The sequence below is a fragment of the Cajanus cajan genome, chromosome 10 (assembly GCF_000230855.2).
Source record: "Cajanus cajan strain Asha chromosome 10, NIPB_CcT2T_4, whole genome shotgun sequence".
NCBI lineage: Eukaryota > Viridiplantae > Streptophyta > Magnoliopsida > Fabales > Fabaceae > Cajanus > Cajanus cajan.
In genome coordinates, this window is record NC_138526.1 from 37,856,138 (window position 1) to 37,869,927 (window position 13,790).

A 13,790-nucleotide genomic window follows, 5' to 3' on the forward strand; every position below is an offset into this window, starting at 1 on the left:
GAAATATATTACTTGTATAATTTATAATGTATTTGTAGTAGTTAATAAATATACATTGAATCCCCTAAAAAATATATATACATTGAAATAATAATTATGATTGTATTAGATGACAATAAAAATTTTATGTTATTTATAATAAATAATAATTAATTAATTGGGCTTAGAAAAAAAAACATAAGTAATTTTAATTGATATTAATATTAAATAATATAACATTTATTAAGTTTGTGTAATATATATATATATATATATATATATATATATATATATATATATATATATATATATATATATATTGTACTATCCGTACCGCCAAGGTTGTCAAACTCGAGAGTCTACACAAACTCGTGGAGCTCTCGTAGACTCGACTCGTAGACTCGTAAGAGTCTACTTAATATTAAAAGATATTAAAAAACATGAACACACATAATATGATATCATTATTTCAACATTCTAAGTCTGAAATAAGTCAAATAACAACAATAAAATGTCATAATACAAATCTTAACCATACATAAACAACCAAAAGTTGAAAACACATAAGTCCACAAATCAAAAACATAAAATAAGATCTAAATTTTTCAATCAAAGTCCAATCCTTCAACAAATGCATGTGCATCATCATCATCTTCATTTTCTTCAAGCTCATCCTCTTCATTTGATGATAAGGGTTCTTCAATATTCACATTATCAAAGACCAAATCCTCAAGGTCATTTAAAGTTGGATTGGTTGAATCTCCAACTAGTTCAGCATTTCCACCATCATCCACATTTTCATTTTCATCCCTAAGTGGTGGTTGGACATTCTCTCCATTAAAAATAGCATCTCCTTCCTCAGTTATCCACTCATCATCAGAATGAAGTTCATCAAAAGGAATAACAAGATTTTTTTTCACTTGTTTACTCTTTAGCTTCAAGTTATACATCATATAAACCAAATCATTCATCTTCCTTTGATGCAAGCGATTTCTTCTCTTTGTATGAACCTAGAAAATAGAATACAAAAACCAACATTTCAAGATTACCTATAAGGCTAAAACTCTAATTTCTAAACATTAAAAATTAACAACTAAGAACAAAGACATTAATTCAATTACCATTTCAAATGAACTCCAGTTACGCTCACATCCAGAAGAGCTACAAGTTAAGCTTAGTACACGGATTGCAAACTTCTTTAACTCTGGACATCCATCCCCATAGAAGTCCCACCATTCTGCAGGATGTAACGTAGAAAAAAAATGTGGCTGATTTAGTAGCCCAGAACGGGCCGTTCCCAATTTGGAACGGGTCGTTCCAAGCTATTAAATTGAACTAAAATTTGTAGTGGAGAACTGGCCGTTATGGATGGAGAACGGGCCGTTCTGGATGAGTTCCAGAACGGGCCGTTCTGATTTCAGAACAAGCCGTTCTGCAGGTGATTTTTGTGCGTGTTGAGGGAATTCAGAATGGGCCGTTCTGGTATTGGTACAGGCCGTTCTGGCCAATCCAAAAAGTCTATAAATAGGGGTTGGGGGCCTTCAGGAGAATGGAGTTTTTAGAGAGAAGTTTTAGAGAGAAGGTCTCTGGGTCTGTGAGCTCTTTTCTCTCCCAAATTTCTCTATATGATTCCTTTTCTCCTCTAGATCACTAATGCCTTCTGGCTTTTCTTGAAATTCAGACTAGGAAACTTGCTTTGGGAGGATTGAAGTTCTGGGTTGAGCTTCGGAAGAGAATTCTATTTCGTCACAGTTGTTGGCTATTCTGAGCCAACCTTCAAGTGATGGAAGCTAGAATGTTTGTTGTTTAGGTTGCATGTGAGTTTAGAGACTCAATAGGTGCATGAATGTTGAGAATCCATAGATGGATTGAAGAAAATCTCATTTTTGAGGTTTTGAGAAAAAGGAGGATTTTGATGCATAGGTTGGATGCATGTGAGATTTAAGTTTATTTTAAGTCGTATGGAGCCTATGCATTGTGTTTTATGTTTGCATGTGGCTGAATTTGTTAGTTTGGATGAGAGTTTTGAACTCTCTGACTGGGATTTAGGCCGGGCGCAGGTTGAGCGCGCCAGGCGTGGAAGAGCTTAGGGCTCTCGGATTGGATGTTGGGTCAGACGTGATTTGGTTGCGTCAGACGTGGATCCTCTTAGGAATCTCTGTTTCAAGGACACCGAGCGTGAGTTGAACGCGCTAGGCATGGATGAGTCTTAGGACTCTCAGGTTGGGATTAGGCTGGGCGAGCTTAGGCTACGCCGGGCGTGAATATGTTTATGAATGAATTGATGCTTATGCATGTTTAAAGTTGAAGTTTTAGATCATGTATGTATGATATATGATGTATGGTGAGGTGTGATTCATATGTATGTTTATTGATCATAATGGTAGGTAGACCATTTATGATGTATGATGCATTATTGCATGTGATGTCTTATGACATGTGTATGATTGTTGATCATGATGGTGGGCAGACCATTATGATGTATGATGCATGATTGCATGTGATGCCTTATGGCATGAGTCTAGCCTAGGACTTGAGGAGAGGAAAAATATTTTTGAACTGGAAGAGCTCACATAGAATCTCTTGAGAGTGGTGCTTGGATAGGCCACTGATATATGAGAGTGGTGCTCTGGGAGGCCACTGGATTTGGGAGAGTGGTGCTCAGATAGGCCACTGGGTTGGGTGAGTCTCCTCTAAGTCCTTAGCTAGTGTTGGAGCGGGGTATGAGGTCGAGGGTTATTCCCTTAACCAAGTACTCGAGAAGGTGCGTGGATCCTTGCGGATAGTCGGTGGGCGAACTCCACAATTGACTTGGTTAATGCATGCCAAGGTTGTGGTAAACCTGTATCCAGCTGTGCTATACCTGACGGTGGATCTGGACTTCCAAGTGTGTAAGTGACATCATCCGAGTAAACCTGAGCGAGGATTATATCCTGTTTAGCTGTGACCGAGCGAGCACATTGGGCGTGAAAACGGTTGGGGTGGTTTCGGTAGGATGAAATGTCACTTATACAACTCTATTTTTATGGAGATCTCCTAGGTGTATGCGTGACGACGCATTAGATGATTGATATGCATGGATATCTGTCATGAGTTGCATGTATTGCATGATTGTCCTGATGATGAAGTGTACGGTGTTTGACTTCATGTTTGATGAATGGATGATTGATTGAGATGGAAGGTTCCTTAGGCACTTGATTGGGATGCATGTGTAGTATAAATTATGTTCTGTACTTGTATGTTTGATTTTTGAACTCTAGCTTACCCTTTTGTTTCCATGTGGTGGAACTGCGATGATCATACTTGGTATGAGAGCAGGTCAAGGATAGCTTGGAGTAGAGGTGGCCGTTGCGAGACGAGGAGTTGAGACTCGTGTTTTGAGTTACCATTTTGGGTAACAATTTTTGTCTGTGCTTGACCGACACTAAGGAATATTTTGGGATGACTGTACATATATGGTGCTTTTATTTTGTAGACAGAAACTTAATTATTTTGATCTTTATATTTATGCCTGTATGTATGCGTAATCCAGTTTAATATTCTCTGCGATTCCACTAAGTATAGAGACCATAGCGGGTCGTTACACTTTTATGGTATCAGAGCCGGTCGAGTCTTTTGGGACACTCTGTGGGGAGTGATCCTTCTAGGTTTCTGTTGTGTCATATCTTTGATATGTGTTAGTATTGGTGAGTTGTAGTGTTGATGTGTTAGTAAAAGAATGTTTGAATTCTTTTAGTATGGTGAGGCCTCAGTTTGATCAGATCACTAGGGCTATGGAGATGATGGCCATGGTGATGCGGTAGCAAAGTGCTCACTTTGCTCAGATGGAGGCGGGTAGAGTTGCGGTTGAGGCAACTAGACTGGTGGTCTCTCAGGATGGGAGAGGTTTAGTAGAGTTCAGGAGATGTTAGCCTCCTCAGTTCAAGGGGGGATTCAAATCCCGATGTGACAGATTTGTGGTTGTGTGAAATGAGAAGATCTTCAGTGTTTTGAGATTTTCTGAGGAGAGGAAGTTGGCCTATGCAGTATACATGCTGGCGGGCGAGATTGTGTATTGGTGGAGAGGCACCAGGAAGATGATAGAGAACAGAGGTGTGGTTGTAGATTGGGATTGCTTCAAGAGAGTTTTATTGGAGAAGTATTTCTCGAACAACATTAAATATTCTAAGGAGGCTGAGTTCATGAGACTGCAGCAGGGGAGCATGTCTGTTCCAGATTATGCTATGAGGTTTGAGCATCTGGCTCGTTTCTACTCTCATGCCGTATCTAAGGCTTGAAGATGTAGGAAGTTGCAGAGGGGTTGAGGCATGAGCTGAAGAGTGTCATAGTCCTTATGTCTATAGTGGAGTTTCCTATCTTGGTTGAGAAGGCAAAAACTGTTGAGAGATTGAAGGGTGGTGGTAGCAGCAGTAAGGCTGCTAGAGTTCAGGAGGGATCATCCGGATCTAGGAGGGGAGGTCAGTAGAGAGGACCCTATGATAGGCCTGTTCAGTCTCAAAGGGGTGCTGTTAGTAGGGGACCTCGTCCTGCTACTCCTCAGGGTGGAGCACAGTCAGTGCAGTGTTACAGATGTGAAGAAGTTCACATGGTTAGAGATTGTTCCTATTCGGGGGGGAGGAATGTTTTTTTCAGATGTGGCAGGCAAGGCCACGTTTTCAGAGATTGTCAGACACCGCCGACTTCATCTGGGAGTGCCCCGAGGCCACCCAGGCCTACATCTGTGGGGAGAGTGTTTGCATTGTCAAGTGTAGAGACTTCCACTTCATCAAATTTGGTGAAGAGGAAGGGGAAAGCAGCAGGTGAGGATGTTTTGTTCCTGTTTGATTCTGGTGCCACACGTTCATTTATTTTCTGTTGAATTGTGTGGGGAGATTGGGTTGTCGGTGTCTGCATGGCACGTTGATTTGTATGTATCTACTCTGACTTCAATTTCTTTGGTGACATTGGAGATGCGTGTGAGATTCCTGATGGAGGTGTTTGGTAGGAGGTTTTGAGTGAACCTGATTGTGTTGCTCATGGTAGATATTGACATAATCTTAGGGATGGATTGGTTATCTGCCCATCACATCCTTATAGATTGTGCTTGAAGAGAGTTGGTATTTCCTCAGTTGGAGGATGAGGTGTTGTTGTCAGCGGGTCAGGTTGAGTAGTTGATGAGAGATGGAGCTGAGTGCTTCATGTTGTTTGTCGCCTTGAGTGTTGAGACGGAGAGGGCCATCACTAAGATTGAGATTTTTATTGAGTTTCCTAAGGTATTCCAGATGATGTGCCGGAATTGCCACTTATGCGTGATGTTGTGTTTAGCATTGATATGGTACTGGGTGCAAGAACGATATTAGTGGCTTTTTATAGGATGGCTCCAGCTAAGTTGGTAGAGTTGAAGACACAGATTGAGGATTTGTTGGAGAAACAGATAGTGAGGCCCAATGTTTCTCCTTGGGGTGCCCGGTATTGTTAGTAAAAAAAGGATGGTGGAGCTGTTTGTGTGTTGATTATCGGCAACTGAATATGTTGACAATAAGGAATAAGTATCCACTTTCGAGGATTGATGATTTGATGGATCAGTTGAGGGGAGCTTCGGTGTTTTGATGATTGATTTGAGATCCAGATACCATCAGATCAGGGTAAAGAAGAGTGATATACCGAAGACTACTTTCAAGAATAGGTATGGTCACTGTGAGTACGTAGTGATGCGTTTTGGTATCACTAATGCTTCAACAGTGTTCATGGATTACATGAACAGGATTTTCAGGTCATTCTTGGACAGGTTTTGGTGGTCTTCATTGATGATGTATTGGTGTATTTTAGATCTTTGGAGGATCACCGTGAACATCTGGGGTTGATTTTAGAGGTGCTGAGGGTGAGGTAGTTGTATGCCAAGCTGTCCAAGTGTGAGTTTTGGTTGTCTAAGGTGAGGTTTGGGGCATGTGATATCGGTAGAGGGGATTGCAGTGGATCCAGTCAATGTGGAGGCTGTGATTCAGTGGGAGCGTCTGAGGACTGTTATAGAGATTAGGAGTTTTGTTGGGTTAACGGGTTACTATCAGAGATTCATAGAAAGTTTCTCTCGAATAGTAATGCCTTTGACTTAACTGACTCGGAAGGATTAGCTTTTTGTTTGGATGGACGCTTGTGAGCAGAGTTTTCAAGAATTGAGGGGTGATTGACTACTTCTCCAGTTTTGGTGTTACCTGACACTGGTGAGTATTTTGATGTGTTCTATGATGCTTCTCACCAAGGGTTGGGCTGTATGTTGATGCAGGAAGGGAGAGTAGTATTGTATGCTTCGAGGCAATTTAAGACTCATGAGAGGAATTATCCTACTCATGATTTGGAGCTTGCAACTGTGGTGTTTGCCTTGAAGTCGTGGAGGCACTATCTGTATGGTGCGAGATTTTGTGTATTCAGTGATCACAAGAGTTTAAAGTACCTGTTTGATCAGAAGATGTTGAATATGAGGCAGAGGAGATGGATGGAATTCCTAAAGGACTTTGATTTCCAGTTGATGTATCATCTTGGGAAGGCGAGTGTGGTAGCAGATGTATTGAGTAGGAAATCCATTCATGTGTCGGTTATGATGATTAGGTAGTTGGAGCTAATTGAACAGTTCAGAGATTGAGACTAGAGGTGGAGGTTGTTCAAGATCACATTAGTTGTGGTATGATCACCATAATTAATGAGTTTTTGAGACAGGTGGGAACTAAGCAATTACATGATCCAGAGTTGTTGAGAATTTTGAGATTTTCTTGGTATCAAGAGGGGAACTGGTTTTGAGCTTAGTGCTGATGGAGATTCCCGAGTGTGATAGTGTCACTAAGGACTTTGTGGTTGGGTTACCCAGGACAGCTAGGAACAGTGACTCTATCTGGGTGATTTTTGATAGGTTGACAAAGTGTGCGCACTTTCTTCCTGTCAAGAGGTGGTCCTTGGATAGGCTTGCACAGTTGTATATTAGAGAGATAGTACGGTTGCATGGAGTTCCTTCTAGTGTTATCTCTGACAGAGATCCAAGGTTTACTTCCAGGTTGGCAGACTCTGCACCAGGCTTTGAGGACAAGGTTGAGGTTGAGGGAGCTTATCATCCACGAACAGATGGTCAGTCGAAGAAGACAATTCAGTCATTGGAGGATCTCTTGAGAGATTTTGTGTTGGATCATCTAGGTAGTTGGGAGGTGTTACCATTAGTGGAGTTTACCTACAATAACAGTTATCATGCGAGTATTGGCATGACACCTTTTGAAGCTTTGTATGGCGGAGGTGTAGGACTCCATTAAGTTGGTATCAGGAAGGTGAGTCAGTAGTGGTTGGTCCAGAGTTAGTTCTTTAGACTACTGAGATGGTAAGATAGATTCAGTAAAGGTTGAGGGCTACCCAGAGTCGACAAAAGTCCTAGCTAGGAGGAAGAGACCTCTAGAGTTTAAAGAGGGAGAACATGTGTTTCACGTTTTACAGTTGAGGAAGTACATTAGAGATTCGAGTCAAGTGGTAGAGATGGATGAGGTGCAAGTTAGAGAGAACTTGACATATGAGAAGAGACTAGTAGCTGTGATTGATCACAAGTTGAAGAAGCTTCGTGGCAAGTCCATCAGCTTGGTGAGAATTGTTTGGGATGTAGTTACTGGTGAGGTTACCTGGGAGGTGGAGAGTCAGTTCAAGGAACAATATCCATTCCTCTTTTCAGGTAAGCCTATTTTCGGGGACGAAAATTCCTATTTGTTGGGAGGTATTGTAACGTAGAAAAAAAATGTGGCTGATTTAGAAGCCCAGAACGGGCCGTTCCCAATCTGGAACGGGCCGTTCCAAGCTATTAAATTGAACTAAAATTTGTAGTGGAGAACGGGCCGTTCTGGTTAGAGAACGAGCCGTTCTGGATGGAGAACGGGCCGTTCTGGAGGGGAGTACGAGTCGTTCTGGATGAGTTCCAGAACGGGCCGTTTTGATTTCAGAACAGGCCGTTCTGCAGGTGATTTTTGTGCGTGTTGAGGGAATTCAGAACGGGCCGTTCCGATATCGGTACAGGCCGTTCTGGCCAATCCAAAAAGTCTATAAATAGGGGTTGGGGGCCTTCAGGAGAATGGAGTTTTTAGAGAGAAGTTTTAGAGAGAAGGTCTCTGGGTCTGTGAGCTCTTTTCTCTCCCGAATTTCTCTGTATGATTCCTTTTCTCCTCTAAATCACTATTGCTTTCTAGCTTTTCTTAAAATTCAGACTAGGAAGCTTGCTTTGGGAGGATTGAAGTTCTGGGTTGAGCTTCGGAAGGGAATTCTATTTCGTCACAGTTGTTGGCTATTCTGAGCCAACCTTCAGGTGAGGGAAGCTAGAATGTTTGTTGTTTAGGTTGCATGTGAGTTTAGAGACTCAATAGGTGCATGAATGTTGAGAATCCATAGATAGATTGAAGAAAATCTTATTTTTGGGGTTTTGAGAAAAAGGAGGATTTTGATGATTTTGATGCATAGGTTGGATGCATGTGAGATTTAAGTTTATTTTAAGTCGTATGGAGCCTATGCATTGTGTTTTGTGTTTGCATGTGGCTGAATTTGTTAGTTTGGATGAGAGTTTTGAACTCTCTAACTGGGATTTAGGCCGGGCGCAGGTTGACTGCGCCAGGCGTGGGAGAGCTTAGGGCTCTCGGATTGGATGTTGGGTCAGACGTGATTTGGTTGCGTCAGACGTGGATACTCTTAGGAGTCTATGTTTCAAGGACACCGAGCGTGAGTTGAACGCGCTGGGCATGGATGAGTCTTAGGACTCTCAGGTTGGGATTAGGCTGGGCGAGCTTAGGTTACGCTGGGCGTGAATATGTTTATGAATGAATTGATGCTTATGCATGTTTAAAGTTGAAGTTTTAGATGATGTATGTATGATATATGATGTATGGTGAGGTGTGATTCATATGTATGTTTATTGATCATAATGGTAGGTAGACCATTTATGATGTATGATGCATTATTGCATGTGATGTCTTATGACATGTGTATGATTGTTGATCATGATGGTAGGCAGACCATTATGATGTATGATGCATGATTGCGTGTGATGCCTTATGGCATGAGTCTAGCCTAGGACTTGAGGAGAGGAAAAATATTTTTGAACTGGAAGAGCTCACATAGAGTCTCTTGAGAGTGGTGCTTGGATAGGCCACTGATATATGAGAGTGGTGCTCTGGGAGGCCACTGGATTTGGGAGAGTGGTGCTCAGATAGGCCACTGGGTTGAGTGAGTCTCTTCTAAGTCCTTAGCTAGTGTTGGAGTGAGGTATGAGGTCGAGGGTTATTCCCTTAACCAAGTACTCGGGAAGGTGCGTGGATCCTTGCGGATAGTCGGTGGGCAAACTCCACAATTGACTTGGTTAATGCATGCCAAGGTCGTGGTAAGCCAGTATCCAGCTATGCTATACCTGACGGTGGATCTGGACTTCCAAGTGTGTAAGTGACATCATCCGAGTAAACCAGAGTGAGGATTATATCATGTTTAGCTGTGATCGAGCGGGCGCATTGGGCGTGAAAACGGTTGGGGTAGTTTCGGTAGGATGGAATGTCACTTATACAGCTCTATTATTATGGAGATCTCCTAGGTGTATGCGTGACGACGCATTAGATGATTGATATGCATGGATATCTGTCATGAGTTGCATGTATTGCATGATTGTCCTGATGATGAAGTGTACGATGTTTGACTTCATGTTTGATGAATGGATGATTGATTGAGATGGAAGGTTCCTTAGGGACTTGATTGGGATGCATGTGTAATATAGATTATATTCTGTACTTGTATGTTTGATTTTTGAACTCTAGCTTATCCTTCTGTTTCAATGTGGTGGAACTGCGATGATCATACTTGGTATGGGAGCAGGTCAGGGATAGCTTGGAGTAGAGGTGGCCGCTGCGAGACGAGTAGTTGAGCCTCGTGTTTTGAGTTACCATTTTGGGTAACAATTTTTGTTTGAGCTTGACCGGCACTAAGGAATATTTTGGGATGACTGTACATATATGGTGCTTTATTTTGTATACAGAAACTTAATTATTTTGATCTTTATATTTATGTCTGTATGTATGTGTTATCCAGTTTAATATTCTCTGCGATTCCACTAAGTGTAGAGACCATGGCGGGTCGTTACACAGGAAGCATAATCTTCCTACTAGCCACTACAGTATCAAGACCAAACAACCCTCTAGCATAATGAAATTCAGCAAGTTGCATACCGATCTTGCTCCTCTCATTCAAGTCACTCACCAACCTTGTCATACAATTGTATAACCCTTGTTTAACCTCAACATCATCATCTCTAAAATTAGGGTCATAATGGAAATGGGGATTGAGGTAATATACAGCTGCATGTAAGGGTCTATGGGGTTGTTTATCTCACGTTTCATCAATAATATTCCATACAGGTTCATAACTATAAATATGAAATAAATACAAGTTAGGAATATTGCCATTATCATATACTAGAAACACGAGTACATAACTATACTAAATAAGATCATTAAATTTCAATAGAGATATAGTTTAGAACTAAGAAAAGTTTACATTTTCTTAACATTGCCGAAGTTGATTTTTATCTTTTCCTTGGCACAATCCATCCCATCATATATAAAACCCATGAAAGGTTTTTCATCAGAATCCACCAAGCGAAGGACAGTCATAAGAGGAACAACGGATTTGAGACGTATGATTATGTTCTTCCATAGACGACTATTTAAAGCCATGCCTTCCACCTTTCTTCCCTCCGATGTAGAGGAAAACTTACTTGATTTCCACTTATTTGAGCTAAACATACACATCAATGATGCTTTATTATCATTGAGACAAGATAGAGTTAAATAAGCAGTAGCAAATCTAGTTATACCGGGCCTAACCAAGTCCCTCCCCTTAGTGAACTTCTTCAACATGCTAATGAGCATTGTTCTAAAGTATATGTAGGTGGTAATCTTTCTTCCTTTCTTGATAGTCACTTCATGAACCTTTAGCTTCTTCTCAAAATCCTCAAAAATCAAATCAATACAATGGGCATCACATGGAGTCCAATACAAATTCTTCCGTGTCTGCATTAACATTTCACCTGCTGCCTTGTAATTTGCAGCATTGTCTGTGACAACTTGGACTACATTCTCTTCTCCTACATAATTGACAACATCATCCAACATTTTAAAAACTTTATCAGCTGTTTTAGAGATGTCAGATGTGTCTAATGAATATAGGAAGACTGTCCCCTTAGGACTATTGATCAAAAAGTTACAAATTGATCACCTCTTCTTATCTGTCCATCCATCAGACATGATTGAACAACTAGTCCTCTTCCATTCCTTCTTAAACTCTTCAAGCATTGAATCAGTTTCAATCACAACTTGTTTCAAAAGCTTCTCCCTCACATCATGATAAGAAGGGGGTTTATAACCAATTCCATGTCTCCTAATCATTTCACACATCTTTATAAACTCTACATTTTTAATGGAATTGAAGGGAATGGCACTTGTGTAAAAATATCTTGCAACTTGTTGATCAACTTGGTCCTTGTAGTCTTTTTTCATCATTTGGTTTAATGTTATTTGAACTCCAGCACTACCAACTCCTTTTCCTTTTGTCAAAGCCCTCATGTCCATCTCTTTCTCTATGTCATCTTCCTCATCAATATCAACCAATCTCTTTTTCCTCATTGATGTCTCTTTAGCCTCCGCAACAATTTTCATCATTAGAATTTTAACTTCTTCCGGTACCATTGCACATGGTTCAGAATCTTCTCTAGTACCAGCAAGGTGACGCTTAAATCTAAAAATCCCCCCACTGACAGTTTTTGTGCAATAGTTGCACTTCACCTTTTTTCCATTGCCTAGAACATCTGTCCCATGCTTCCAACCCATGTCAGTCCTATTTCCAAGGGCATTTTTCCTTGCTCTGGAAGAAGAAACTGCATTGCTCGAAGACTTTGAGCCACCACCGGTTTCAGACATCTTGCTAATTATAGGAGTATGAGACTAAGTATGTGAATTGTGAATAACACTAACAGACCAAAAAATCAAAAAATGCTAGAGTGAGAAGTAACACTCACGAAGACAGACAATGACTGGTGGGTGTTCATCGGAAACTGTAGGGACGACGCCGGAAGCTACAACGACGGTGCTGGAAGCTGCAACGACAGCGCCGGAAGCTGCAATGACGGAAACCGCGTTCGTATGCGGCGGAGGGAGAGAAAACAGACTTCCTTCCCAGCAAGAGGACTTGCGTTCGTATGCAGCGGCGTTTGATTGTGGCGGCGTTCGTAGCGGCGGAGATGCGCGTTCGTAGCGGTGGAGATGCGCGTTCGTAGCAATGGAGATGAGTGTTCAAACGCTGCGGAGGGAGAGAAACCAAGTCAGAAACGTGAGAATGGTGGAGGCATCGTCGCACGAAGGGAAAAATTGCTATTCTCACTTACTAACCCTAGGTAAAACAACGTCGTTTTGGGCCATTTAAGGGTAAAAAAAAAAACCTAACCAGACTCGTGGACTCAGCCTCAGACTCGCGATTCTGACCGAGTCTACCCGAGTCAGCCCGAGTTTACCAAAAAACGAGTCTATGCGCGAGTTAACCCGTTTTGCTACCTTAGACTCGTAGACTCGTACGAGTTTACGAGTTGACTCGCGAGTTTGACAACCATGCGTACCACTATGCCGAGCTCGAGCTCGGCATCACTGTGCGAAGTGACCTCAGACACGCGCGCCTCGACATCGGCCAAGACAAGGCCCATCATCTAAACTGATTATAACCGATCTCAGGCCCAAGGCCCAGAAAAACCCTAATTTACACCAAGGTACGTGCATTACTTATACGAGACCCATACATCCACAAACACTAACTTTAGCATCGAAGTCTCTTTTGCAGGTACCACCCCCACTTGGAACAACAACCGTACCCAGCGAAAGAGATATATATATGTCAAATTTAAATTAGAAAGAAAAAATTATTAATTTATATATGTAGAATTTTAACTGAAATTCATATTATAATACATTAATGTTTTGGTGAAAAAACAATTTATCTTTAAAATTAATAATAATTATCAAAGATTTATTGTTTTATATATACATATTCAATAAAAAGAGACATATTTATAATATTCAAATACATACTTTTTTCAATTTTAAAATTTAAAGCACAGAATTTATACGTTTAAATTATTAAATTTTTTAAATTTAATAAATAAATTATATATATATATATGATTTAGTTATTCAATTTAAAAAATTTAATATTTTAAATGTAAAAACTGTGTGCTTTAAACATTAAAATTGAAAAAAGTATGTATTTAAATGTACCTATTTTTAATGTTTAAAGCACACAATTTTTACATTTAAAATATTAAATTTTTAAATTAAATAACTAAATCATATATATATATATATATATATATATATATATATATATATTAACTAAATCACACACATATATACACACATATTTAACAAAAATAGGCACATTTAATATATTCAACTAATTTTTTTTTCAATTTTCAAAATATAAATTATATAATTATTGTATTTCACATTTTTTATTTTAAAAATTATTTTCAAATTAACAGGTAATTATCTACACATATTTTAAACACATATTAATTTTTTTTCTTAATATTACAATATACACTAAAATTTAAAGAATAAAAATTATAAAAAATGAGAAAGAAACAAAAAGTGAGAACCAAAAAAATTCAATATAGAAGATGGTGAGAACTGAGCAGGAAAAATGAGATAAGTTTCCAATTGGAGAGAGAGACTGTTTCGTGCGAAAGATATATATATTTTTCACCACAAAACATCACCAATGTCCATTATTTG

General features: G+C 39.9%; 2 protein-coding genes across 2 annotated transcripts; both read right to left on the bottom strand.

Moving 5' to 3' along the window:
- Positions 1-569: 569 nt before the first annotated feature.
- On the bottom strand, positions 570-1,216 carry LOC145952899 (uncharacterized). Its single transcript, XM_083066007.1, has 2 exons — positions 1,101-1,216; positions 570-989 (listed from the first exon to the last, which is right to left on the bottom strand). Exons 1-2 carry the CDS (start codon positions 1,101-1,103, stop codon positions 585-587), a joined length of 408 nt encoding a protein of 135 aa, XP_082922133.1. The 5' UTR covers positions 1,104-1,216; the 3' UTR covers positions 570-584.
- An 8,876-nt stretch (positions 1,217-10,092) lies between these two features.
- On the bottom strand, positions 10,093-11,126 carry LOC114916669 (uncharacterized). The gene is made up of 2 exons (XM_083064841.1): positions 10,510-11,126; positions 10,093-10,264 (listed from the first exon to the last, which is right to left on the bottom strand). Exons 1-2 carry the CDS (start codon positions 11,124-11,126, stop codon positions 10,093-10,095), a joined length of 789 nt encoding a protein of 262 aa, XP_082920967.1.
- Positions 11,127-13,790: the final 2,664 nt, after the last annotated feature.

What these genes read in the sequence shown, in the direction of transcription:
- LOC114916669 (XM_083064841.1), bottom strand. Translation starts at nt 11,126, where the DNA reads ATGTTGGATGATGTTGTCAATTATGTAGGAGAAGAGAATGTAGTCCAA. An exon ending in TTCGGCAATGTTAAGAAAAT is followed by an intron (nt 10,265 to 10,509) that starts GTAAACTTTTCT and finishes CCCTAATTTTAG; the next exon opens with AGATGATGATGTTGAGGTTA.